The 13,260-nt window shown below is 34.0% G+C and overlaps 1 protein-coding gene across 1 annotated transcript in view; it reads right to left on the bottom strand.

Annotated features, from left to right (window-relative positions):
- Positions 1-13,260, bottom strand: part of LOC148956195 (polypeptide N-acetylgalactosaminyltransferase 3-like) — a 122,897-nt gene that overhangs the window by 90,332 nt on the left and 19,305 nt on the right. The window contains exons 4-5 of the mRNA XM_089089707.1: positions 9,758-9,968; positions 1,104-1,221 (exon numbers count right to left, since the gene is read on the bottom strand). Of these exons, the coding sequence (XP_088945833.1) occupies positions 1,104-1,221; positions 9,758-9,968 (329 nt within the window). The remainder of the gene's footprint in view (positions 1-1,103; positions 1,222-9,757; positions 9,969-13,260) is intronic.

The following is a 13,260-nucleotide window of genomic DNA, read 5'->3' as shown; positions in this document are numbered from 1 at the left end:
TCATTCTGCCCTAAAAGAAGTCCCTGGTGAACAATAAAAAAAAACAGCAGAGAAAAGTAAGAAAAATAATGCTCATTTACTCCCAAAAATCAAATCCATTAGACTCGCGGTTCGAACATGAGACTCACAAGTCCAGTTCTGAAACTGGTGGTTCTGGTTACATCTTGTGTAGCAAGATTGGTTAATCCATTTTTATAATTATACCATGCAACTACTGGACCACGCTCACCACCCTGTATACTCCCACTAGATTTTTTTTGCATTTTGAACGGTTTTATGGAACGAGGTTGTTGGAGCTCATCCTTAACATAGTTTCATGGTCCTTCTTGGCCGACTGCCCTGAATTTACTGCTGAATTTCTTTTCGTTTTCCTTTCAAGGAACGAGCCAAAAGAATGATGATAGATCAAGATTGTGTTTACGATTCGCACTTGATTTAAACTCATATGACAGGTCTGAATAGGGGCTATAATCAATCAACTATACTACCTTAGTTGTGACATTCAAATTTGCATATACAAATCACCTTTTTTTACCCTAAAATTGAAAACACTTTATCAAAAACCCTTATAAGTAACGCAGTTTTTTTTTTGGTTAAAATTTGTGAAACGAAGCGTCGTGTTCTGTTTTCAAAAAGCTATGCTACAAATGAACTTTCAGCAAAAAAAAAACTTTGGTATGGGGCATGGCAAAATACGATCCATTCTAAGAATCAGCCTAATGAAAACTACTGAAAATCTTCTAATTTAATTTTAAGGCCAACCTTGTTTCCTAAGCTTTCTCAAACCTTTCCTGATTCCCTTCCCCAGACTTCTCGAGGCACTCATTTGGAGCTGGGTTAACTCAGGCCAAGCTTGCAATCACACCACTGACCCTCGTTATAAACCAAATAATCGGCGACACCAGGAATCGAACCCCTATCCCGAAGGAATAGGATTACAAGTCTATTAATAGCACAAACCGGATTTGCTGTAAAAGAGCATAGCGACTGTATTCAGAAATGACCAGTAAGAAAATGAATGTCCTGACATAAGTTAACCATCGCCTAAAAGTTTAATGGCGAGAACAGTAATATATTAGAATTCAAGAAAAGATTAAACTTACCCTAAAAGATATTTCGATATTTTCTCCACCCCAAATATCCATACCTTCGTCATACGCTCCGGATTTGAAAAAATATTGTCTGTCAATTGAAAACAAACCTCCAGCCATGACAGGTGTCCTGAAAAGATTTTATGCTCTTATTTACCAAAATGAACAATTAATATTGTTAGAAATTAAATCATCACTGACACTTAACCCCTCCCAACTTCAACTTATAAGGTTCAAAAACTAAACAAAATATAATATTAAACCAAAAACAAAATAAATTGAAATTTTAGAAAAAACAGTAAACAATAACAATAGACTACTCTGCTAAAAAAAAAAAAACTTAAACCAGTAGTTAGACACGCTCAGTTTCAACTTCTCTTGCTAGAAAATCAATTGTGATCTTCTTTCTTGTTTGTTGTCAAACATTGTTCTTTGCTATACAGAGGGCTGTCTGAGTCTGCTATCTCTAAGTTCAAGATGTTTCATGAACTTTCCCTATATAATTTTTGAGCTTGATTGCAGTTTTTTATTTTGGTACTTTATTTATTTATTGCTTAACTTTTGCACGTATTTTGCAATGGGTTGTAAATAGATCATTATAATTATTACTATTATTTCCAAAGGCAATTGTCCATTTATTCCAAGCACTTATTGCCCTCTTGAATTTCTTACTCTTCCTCCCCCCCCCCCATATTTTTGCTGGTAATCCTGGTGAAACATCATTCTTCAAAACCTATACCTTCACTTCAGGAAAACAATACTGGATCTTAGTCAAGCAGGCACAATCTTTGCAGACCAAGAACTAATTGAGTCAATGGTATTTGTTAATACCGTTCGGTAAATTACCGAATTAAAGCTGTTCGGTAAATTTACAGTCAAAACAAAATCAGCTCAACTGTTTGCTAGAATAATGTCTCGCCTTATTTTTTTACTTGTGAACGGTAGTTGTCAAGACATTGATGTCTGGCCAGACAAATCTCTAGACCTGGGATTCTAGCTAGACACGCATGTGACCACCCCTTAAGGAAAAGAGGCGAATTTTCCAGACTTCAAGACGCACACCTCGATTGTCTCCAGTTGATTAAAGTTTTGCTGGTATGAAAATTGAAGGATACCAACGATCATACGATCACTAATATTAGTTAAGCTAGTATCTCTGGCTAATAGGAATCAACCGAAGAGAACTTCGATAATGCTTTCAATAAACTGATTTATTTGATCAAAAGACATGGAACTTGCTCAAAAGTGCGCTTCAGAATTAAATTCCTATTCCTCTGATATGCCTTATACAAATATGTGCTTTCTGCAAACAATAAGGTCTCAAAAATGGAAATGTCTCAAAAATTATTTAAAAGCAAAATTGGCATTGATGAGGCATATGTTAAGTTTGACTGCTTTGTTGAAAAAAAAAAGTGATGAAACAAACACACTTTCTGCTATCTTATCAGCATGCCTAATAAAAGATCTAAAACCGAACTGGCCAACCATGACAGAAAACGCAAAACAATATAAATATAAATACGAAAAACGGGTATATGGCTGTGAAACAGGTCAGTTACTTTTGTGAGGTGGTTTCACGAAGGTAGCTTGAAATTGTAAATGTTAAGTAATTGCATACTGTATTTTTAGATTAGTCTATTTTAGTTTTATGTATATTTTTTAATTTTATTTATTTTTTTTCTCTACGCTGAAGACGTCTTGTTAGATACGGGCAAAATATTTTTTTTTTCTTCGTTTTCATTTACTAGCCATAGATCTGTTTGTCGTATTTATATTTATATTTTTTTTGTGTTTTCCTGCATGACTTTATTGGAACTTTTATTTAAATCCATGTTTCATGATTCTACGTTTGTTTAACAGATCCATGTTTCACGTTTGGTAATTCTATTCAACTATTTAAAATTATTAATTAATTAAAAAAAAATATTAAAATTATTATTTTCCATCCGTTTTTTCCACATGATCCATCATTTTCTTCAGCAAAAGCTTTTTTTCAGCAGGTAAGCCTAGAGACTAGCTTACCAACTTATATTTAACCTTTTCCTCTTCAAGATATAAAAAGTCAATCTGAATTTGACCGAAAAACAACTAAGATAGAGTTTTGTTTAAAATTAGCTTGAATTTGTCTGTATACAAAGTGTATTGAATTGCCGCAAGGTATTTGATTAGAACCGCATTTTAAGCTTGAAAATGTCTTGGTCAGTAGTCCTTTGACATTTATCTTATTTATATTCTTCAGGGATACGAGAAACTTCGAAAGAAGTTTTCTTGTTTCCTTTTATCCTTAGTTATTATCCTCCGGCCAAGTAAGAAAGATTTCGTTTATATAACGGATGGTAATATAGTTTTTTAGATTTTTTTTTTTAAGTTGCTGAAGGTCATACAAGACGCTATCAAAAAGCGAAAGAGAATCAGTTGCCCAAAAACAAAAAGTCCTATACTTGATCTTTCTATAACTTTCTTGGTCACGATTGGGGACGTTTTTTAAATGTTATCTGAAAAGGAATTATACTATTAACACTAATTATAATAATATATTACCAGATACATTGATAAGAGTATTAAAAATTAACAGTAATAACAATAATAAAACCAGAAATAACATTTTCAAAAATTCATTTTTTTAAAGATTAAAAAGGGCAACACCAATTATTAAACCTTAAAACGTATACATAATACGAGGACCGTTAGTGGAAGGAGGGCTGTTGCTCCATCCCAGATCCTCTGCCATTCAAGATATGCATATGCAAGGATTTGTCATGAAGACGGCAGCCCCTTGAAAACTCTGCCCCGACTTTTTACATACCTATTTTTCAACAAATATTTTACTAGTGTTTTCAGCAAATCTTGAAGGCACTACGAGTATGTTATTATTATAGATATTGATCTTCCAAAAATATATTATGTACTTTACAAAACATCTCTGCAAACACGTATTTCAAATAAATTTCGCAAATAGTACGCTGTCAAGTGAATAGCTGAACAAGTCAACAAATAACTGTACTAAAATATGATTTATTAAAAGAGGTAGTAAAACTCTGTGCGCTGGGCTAAAGATCTCTGCAAATACCTGTTGAAAAGTAGGCTTATTCAAAGGTATATGTAGAGGTTTTTAAGGGAGCAGAATCCACGCAAAACACCGAATAAGAAGTATTTTGAAGCGGGGAGCAGTAGCGGTTTTAGGCCTCATAATCTGGGCGGCCCTGCTATACCATAGGAGCGTAAAAATAAAAACAAAAGTAATTTAACGTCTGGGAAAAACTGGGGAGCAGATGTCCATGCCCGCGCCTAGAACCGCCGCTGGCTGGGAGTTTGGAGGTTCGTATCTTACGACGCTTCTTATCATTTCTTTAAATTTTGCAGTTCAATTTTGAGGTGCAACCTCTTTCACTCTAAGGTAACGTTTGTCTCATCTAATACGTCTTCGGTTTGTTAACCTTGATACTTTTCTTTGGGTTTCTACCATACAACTTCACTTTTGTCTTACTAGTCTTAATTCTTCAATTTGTTTTCTAATTTCTTAAAATCGCACTTTAAAAAGAAAACTATCGCAGAGAATGAGTAACAAATATTTGCCGAGTAATAAACAGATTTTGTTTATTTTTCTCTATGTTTGAATAAGCCATTTGAAATGTGTTAATTATTTAATACGTTTCGTGCGTATTTTCAAGTCAGGTGACTGTGATAGTCGGTTGAGGGCACCAATGGTCACAGAAAAACGTAAAAGGGTATATTCTTTGAATGAAACCTAAAATAAGGAAAAATTTGTTGAGCGCCTTTGGATTGTCCATAGTTCGAAAATTGATTTGAAAGTTCTAATTCTCCAATCCAACCCCCAAACCCCATTAGTTTTTTTTCCAATACCGTAAGAGTAAATGCCAATATTCTCTAAGCTCATGGAGCTTGCCAACGAAATTCCATCTTGATTCGATGTCTTCTTCTTTATTTAGTGATTTCACCAATAGGGTAAAGTTTTCAAAGGGGTATCTGGGATTGTTGCTTGAGGTGAAATATAAAATCGAAAATTTATGAAAAGTTTTTCTGCAAAAATTTAGATAGCTGATGTTCTAGGTAAGAAAAATGAAAACTTCTGCTTAATTTCCCATATAAAGTAATATTAGGCAATGTTTTATAAGAACTGAAAACTGATTCATTTTTGAGATTACCATGATTCAAATTACTAATCTTGACTAAATACTTGTAATTCGTAAGATCAATATGTTCAAGACTAATTCTTGAGAGGGCTAGAGTTATTACTACTACTACTAATAACTCGTCGCAGCACCAAGCCGCCTGAGGCCAACACAGCTACGCACGCTCCTCCACCACCCCAATCTATTCAAAGCTTCCCTTTTTACACCCACCCATGAAGCTCCCATTTCCTTTAAATCTTTCTTTATGACGTCCTCCCACCCCAGACGAGGACGACCTGATTTCGGTTTAGCCCTAGATGGTTGGCTGAAAAGAACAATCCTCGGCAATCTGTCATCCTTCATCCGCACAACATGCCCTAACCACCTCAACCTTTCTTTCATTATAGACCTAGAAAGCGGTATTGAACCACATTTCTCGTATAGCCTATTGTTTGAAATATGGTTATTACTCGGCTCTATTATAAAATTGATCATGTGGCAGCACAATAGATTGATCACTACTTGACAATACGGGGCCCGGGATGCGATCCCAGCTGCCACAATGTGGGCAACAGACTTACGACCTTTTCTTGTAAAGAGACCAGACAACTGCTATGTAGACAACTGTTGACACCCTAAGCACCATCAATGGCTCTGGAAGATTTTTATCATTTTTAAAATTTTATTATAAATTTAACATACCAATTTCTGTTTACTTATGGACTAAAAGTTCAATTTTTACGTCTGCGTCTTAAGTGCCTAGCAATCTTAAGTGCCTAGGGTATGGTGGCAATGGGTCATTGAGGCCTGAGCCTTGGTGAAGTTGGGTTCGCCCCAGAACAAATTACAAATTTAAAAATTGTAATTTTTACATTTTTTTTAATCGTAAGTGGGGGGGGGTCGGGGCTGGGGGTTATGTGGGAGGATCTACGAGTGAACATCTATTTTACTCATTGGTTTTCAAAGGTCTCTTTGTACATTTATGAATAAAAATTATCTGAACTTATTAAAGAGCCCGCTATGGGATGCGTGGGGATATTACCAGCACATACAGGGGATGGTCATAGGGATTAAGTGTCACTCCAGACCTGGGAGGAATAAAAACAATTTCTCGAATTATATTCTTTTATAGTCTTTATATTCTTTTATTAATTATAGTAAAATAGATATTATCTATTTTACTATTTTACTCATTGGTTTTGTACATCTATTTTACTCATTGGTTTTCAAGGGTACAGGAATTGGCAAACTACTATCTCGATAGTAGTTTGCAGATGAAATCTAAAGCTAGCGTACCAAAGGCCCAGTTTAAGTAAGATGATTAATATTAATTTGAACACGCTCGTCTGTGCATTCTGTTCCAATTTCCACTTATGTCATTAGCCTAACACACTATTCACTAGAAAATAAAACAGAAATAACTAAAAAAAATTAGCCTAAGAGAATGTTGGCACACACATTTTAAATTAACTCTAAAGCTGATCGTTCAGGCTGATTTTTTGGGAGCCCATTTTGTTAAAAACCGAATAACAGGAAAAACAAAACGGATACTAATCACGAATACAGGAAAAAAAAACTGACAGTCCCATTTAAACCAAAACAAATGGTCAGCCTACACAAATCACATTTCCTAATAGCAGAACTCAAGAAATTTCATAACACAAACAGATTTCATAATTTCATATAATTCAAAATATTAAGATTTCATTAGATCATAGAACAGGTTTGAAAAGGTAAAGGTTCAATAGAATTATATACATTCAAAAGAACGTAAATTCAAAGGAAGTTTCAATCCAAGCCTCAATATATAGAACAGCAAGGAAATTTTAAACTACGATTAAAAAAAACACCCTATTCAAAAAAGAACAAAGGGTTAGCCTACTTTAACCAAAACTCCATAAACTTAAGGGATCTCGTGAAACGTCTCACGAAGTAATAATTCATATTTGAATAATCACATGAATATGAGGGACCTAAATTTTAACACCTATAGCCAATAATTTAGTTTAGATGCTTTGTTTAGCTTTTAGTCCCCATGCTTTGTTTTTAGTATTTTAGTTTATTTTAGTATATTTTAGTATATTTTAGTTTAATATTTAGTCCCCTTTCTTTGTTTAGTTATTTTTTTTTTGCTTTATTTGGTTGGGTTTGGCTTTGTTAGGTTATGGCCGTTACTAGTTTAAAAACTGCACTTCTTTTCCTTCCTTTGTAAATCATCCAGGTTTCTAGATTTTAAAATTGTGTCATCCCTCTTGCCGAGGCAATAAAGTCATGCATGTTAAGAATCCCAATTGCCCCCCTGGTAAGATTTCAAACAGTATGAAACTACCAACTTCGGAAAATTAAGTTTAAAATATTCAACCTTTTCATTACACCCAGAAACCCAGAGCCCAGCCACCCCTGTCTGCTCCAGCTCAGTTATAAAAAAAAATACATCTGAAAAACTTTTATACCATTTTTATTACACCAGAAACCACCCAGTCACTCCTGCTGTTCCAGCTCACTCACCAAATAAATAGTTTAGTAATATTAATTTTTCATATTACTACTACTACTAACAACTCACTGCAGCACCAAGCCGCCTAAAGCCAACACAGATACGCAGGCTCCTCCTCCATCTCAACCAACCTATTCGAAGCTTCCCTCTTTACACTCTCCCTGGAAGTCCCAATTTCCCTTAAATAATTCCTTAATTCGGACACTGGCCTACTTTTCACTTGGCCCTAGATGGTTTACTGACAAAGAGGATCATTGGTAATCTGTCATCCTTCTTCCTTAGAAAGATCATGGCCATGTCAACCATTCTCAACCATTCTTACTGCCCTAGAGAGCGGAATTGCATTACATATTTTGAGCAGCTTACTGTTTGAAATACGTTCAGTCAGACTGGTACCCAAAAGAGTCTGTAGATAATTTCTCTGGAAAATATCCACCTCCGTCCCACGTTTCATATTACGAATATGGTAAATAAAAAAAAAACAAGAAATTTCATAGAAACCTGTCCAAAAAACAGATTTTATCAACACAGTAAATAGTCTTTTCATTTCTTTTCTCTAGTCTTTCGCTCAATCCTACATCGCAGCTGCTGTCGCTTCTCTAGTCGCACCTTCATTTCTCATGAATTTGCAATTAGCAATCTTATGGCAAGACTAGTTCTAAGCGGTTTCCACTGTTTGTTTTTTTGTTTTTTTTACGTAACAGCATAGAGCTTGATTGGCTTAACGTATGAATTGGTATAAAACGAATTTACTTACGCTAAGATTGTTTTAAAACTATTTAACCGGCAATTTTTATATTTCATGTAAAAACTGAACATTACTGCTACTAAGACCGTATTTCATGCATGCACTTAACTTAAAAACTGAATATTGCTGTTGCTAATTTCTGTTTATTATAGGCCTTTTTCAATGACAAGTCTGATTCTTGAAACAAAATTTAAAATTGCGCAACAGAAGTATGCAACAAACAGTTTATACAAAACTGTCCAGTTGCAAACTGTGATATAGCAAATTTATAAACCCATTTTATTACTGTTATAAAATTTATAATTTAAATAAACAAAAAAGTTTTAGATCCATAGTGTCATATTCACAATATATTTTATTCGCATTCGTTTATCTAAATTCGTTTACCTAAGTTGCACTAAAAAATGAACGGTAAACTGTACTAATTTTACAATTACAAAGAAAAGATAAAAAATTCGGATGCTTCATCAAAATAGGTCACCAAGCAGTTTGAAAATCTGTTCATACGGCACTTGACGGGTAGCAGTTTGTTCTGATGCCTGGTAAGTCCGCTTATCGGTGCAGAAGGTGGTAGAATAGATCGGTATTTCTTACTTGCTAATATTGCTTTTCTGAAGCATTATAAGATCATGTCTTCGATTGACAGAAGTGAGCAAGTTAAGAACTCAAGTTCAAAATAAACTGATGATCCTGAAAACAGAAACAGTGCTCATGCTTAGTCCCGATTGTCAGTGGAGAGTCTTTCGATAGTCTAGATTGGCACTGGAGAAGCAAGATCTCAATTTTAAGTTTGAATTAAAAATTTATTTTGCAAGTGGCAAATGCAAAATATGAAGTATCATATTCATATTCGGTATTTGAATTCAAAGTTTGAATGTTCTAATTTAAAGATTAATTATATTTCGGTTACTCGTGAAAGAGTAACCGAAAAAAAGACTTAAAGTATTATAAGGGGTTAATCACACTACGTGGGAGAGGGTAATCCACGCCAAAAATATTTTTCAATGATCGTGGGATTTAAACAAGTTTGGGAACCACCTATCTAGATTGTCAGTAGACTGGCAAGATCTCAATTTAAATTTGGAATTTAGAATCTATTTTGTCAGTGGCAAATGCATAACATGAAGCACCATGTTCATGTTCAGAACTTGAACTCAACCTGAATGTTTTAAGTTAAAGATTAGTTTCATTTTGGTTACTCGTTCTGATTCATGATGATATATAATGAATGGAATAGAAATGAAATGAAATGAACAATCCCATGTTTTTGAAAATCTTTTTTGCTAACCTAAAGGGTTTAGTGACATCTTTTTCACGCTCCCGTAATGATTTTTCGCCAGCAGTAAACCATCTGAAGTTCAATCCCCAGTTGAAAGCCCCAAAGTTCATCGTCACACTTCTGACTAAAGCAAAGGTGTCATCATTGATAATGTCTATGACGGGACAAACTGCTGATGAAGGACTTTCCTTCACTCTGGATAGCAATGGTTCTAACCAACCTGGATTTAAATAAACAAGGTTAGGGTGGCCCTAAATCAATCTAAATTAAGAAAAGCAATTAGCATTCATAGTTATACATTATTTGAAGCAATGGCTGGTAGAATAGGGGACATGAACCAAATATTATTATGTGCAATCAGTAAATGGTATGAATTTAACATTCATGTTCCCTGTGAAAAATAAGGTTTTGCAAAAAATCTAAATCCGGAAAATGCATCGAGGGGAAAGATACTTGTATTATTAGATTTATTAGTTTTAGATCAATTCATTAACAGAGTCAGATTTACAAATTATTTAAGCTTTTTCTTGTAAAACGATCGAAACTTACTTCAAAAATTTTCCTATTTTCACATTTTTTTAAACGTATTTGTCAGCAAAAAAGAGATCCCAAAGATTTCAAAAATGTGATTCGGTAGGCCCTATATGAGTAGGGCTGAGCTATCAAGTAGTACCAAATTGCCGTCTTACGTTAAAGAATTAAAACTGTGGGACAGAAGAGAAATAGCAAACAAAACTTGCACAGGAAATATAAACCTCAACTTTGAATCAAATAACAGACATTAACCTTTAGCCAACATTTTTTTTAATCAGCGTAATTGTTGATTGCGCCTGTCAACTTTCATTTTTCCGACTGATGATAATCCCACCTGATGATATTTAATCAGTGGCAAAAAACATTAACATGTACGGGAGGTTTTATTAGACGTTTCTTGATAAACATCCAAAATAGGGCATTTTTCAAAATCTAGGGAAACATAGTTTTCATGGGTCTTCGGTTAGGTTAATTTCAATAACTTCAATAGCTACAGTTTTATTTCGATCCGAAACTATCTTCGAAGAATTTCAGGTCATTTTTCGAAATTCCTAAAAATGTGTTTTTGCAATAAACTTTTACCATTACGATCAACAGAAATAACAGTTACCAATCCCGAATTAGCTTCAAGTGGTAACTCCTCCTCACTTGACAGTTTCTTTTTTCTTTAACTTTTAAAAACTTTTGTTTTGTTTAAACTTTTGTTTAACTTTTGTTTAATTTTTTTTTCTATTTTTTAAACGTGTTGAAAATCTGCAGTTACTATGGGCTAAAGTGCGTTCGTTACAAGGTTGCAGTCGACGCTGCAACCACGATCATGCATCGAAATATGAAACCTGAAGGAATTACTTCCTCTTATTATTTCTTTAGTGCTTTTTCCTTATAAAGAATGATCAAGATAGTTTACGATTGACCGCTTTAAGTTTACTGTTGTCTAAAGCGAGGCTGAAGTCTTAGCAGGTAATCATTTACTCTGTTTTTTCATATTTAAATTAAGCAACGGTCAATTGTGTTTTAAAGCCTTCTAATGTATTCCCTTTTTCCGGGCAATTTACTTCCAAATAAAACAGATAAATTTCCTCACTTCAGTAGTAACTGCTCTATTGTTCGATATAGCAAGAACTTAGTTAACTTTAGAGAACTTTATTCACAGGATGTCAGGGAGAAAAATCCTATAGCAGAAAATTAAATCAAAGGGAACAGCCACTTTCTTTATTCTTTCAGTACTGCTCTTACTTTGTCTTGGGATGCAGCATCAAACCATCAAAGCTTTGAAGGCTTTAGTAGTTCCCTTTACTTATTCTTTCGTTACTGTGTTCTTTATTATTCTTTATTATTCTGTTCTTTATGTTCTTTATTATTCGTTTTATTATTCTTTCTTTACTGCTCTTACTTTGACTTGGAATGCAGCACCAAACCATCAAAGCTTTGAAGGCTTTAGTAGTTCCCTTTACTTATTCTTTCATTACTGTGTTCTTTATTATTCTGTTCTTTATTATTTGTTTTATTATTCTTTCATTACTGCTCTTACTTTGACTTGGAATGCAGCATCAAACCATCAAAGCTTTGAAGGCTTTAGTAGTTCCCTTTACTTATTTTTTCATTACTGTGTTCTTTATTATTCTATATTATTCTGTTCTTTATGCTCTTTATTATTCGTTTTATCATTCTTTCATTACTGCCCTTACTTTGACTTGGAATGCAGCATCAAACCATCAAAGCTTTGAAGGCTTTAGTAGTTCCCTTTACTTATTCTTTCGTTACTGTGTTCTTTATTATTCTTTATTATTCTGTTCTTTATGTTCTTTATTTTTCGTTTTATTATTCTTTCGTTACTGCTCTTACTTTGACTTGGAATTTGACTTTGGCTTTAGTAGTTCCCTTTACTTTACTGCAAAAAAGTTAGCAGGGATTTAGTTTGGTAGGAGTTTATACAACAGGAAATTAAACCACTTTCTTATTCCACTATGGTAACTTTTATATTTGAGATTTTTACCAATTACGGAGGCCCATAGAGGTTATCGTGTTTTCTCTGTAGCCTGCTCCAAACGTACTGGCAACCCTGCTTGTAGAGTATGAAACTGGTAGGTATCATAAAATACCAGCTCCATTTATTTGTAAAGGAGTCAATTGAATATTATAAGATGTAAAAGCGCTATGTCTCTGTACACAAATTTATGATTTTTTTTTCATTTTTCATAAATGAAAAAAACCAAAATAGCGAAATGGCGGTGGTTTCCAGAACTGTATATCAGAAAATTATACAATAATTCAAAAGCCACTTTTAACTAATATCAACTATTTTCACCAGAAATAGACAAACATGAAGTTTCCAAAAAGATGTGATGAATCTTATTAAAACATGAGATCACGAAACCTCGGTTTATTTGCTTGAAAGTGTTTGAAACTGTCAGTTGCACTCTGGGGACAGTAAACACCAATGTTAATGCTTTGTCAAGAAATAAACAAGAGACAACCCTGATCTTGCATATAGTTTAAATAGACGTCCTATCTCAGAGAATCCATAACGAACTATTTTCGTCAAGAAAATCGTTTTACGACACTACCTTTATAAGTTCATTAATGACAAGGTGGACCGGTTACAGATTATAGATGGTGCCCTCCAAGGCCGTATTCATGGGGATTAGAAAACTTGACCCCCCCCCCCCCAAATGTCTATCCGACTCGTAAAAACGTAACAAAAAACGAATATAAACAAATGTTTGATGCGTTTTTTTTTAGTTTTTTGTAGCCCCCCCCCAAAAAAAAAATCCTTGATATGCCCCTGGTGCTCTCCAATATTACATGAAAATCGATTACGTTTCAAACGACAAATCCAGGTGGAGTGAAGCGTGTCTCGAATGATAAACGAATCTTGAGAAGCCTCTTTAGAAAGCAATTTCGCAAAATAATTGCACCCACAAGAATTTTCGCGAGAGAAGCTTCAATTTACCTTCTTTAATTCTTTAAAAAAATTA

Source organism: Artemia sp. Qi Xiang Cuo, chromosome 1 (genome assembly GCF_049724085.1).
Source record: "Artemia sp. Qi Xiang Cuo chromosome 1, ASM4972408v1, whole genome shotgun sequence".
Lineage (NCBI taxonomy): Eukaryota > Metazoa > Arthropoda > Branchiopoda > Anostraca > Artemiidae > Artemia > Artemia sp. Qi Xiang Cuo.
This window is presented reverse-complemented; position numbering and strand designations above follow the sequence as displayed.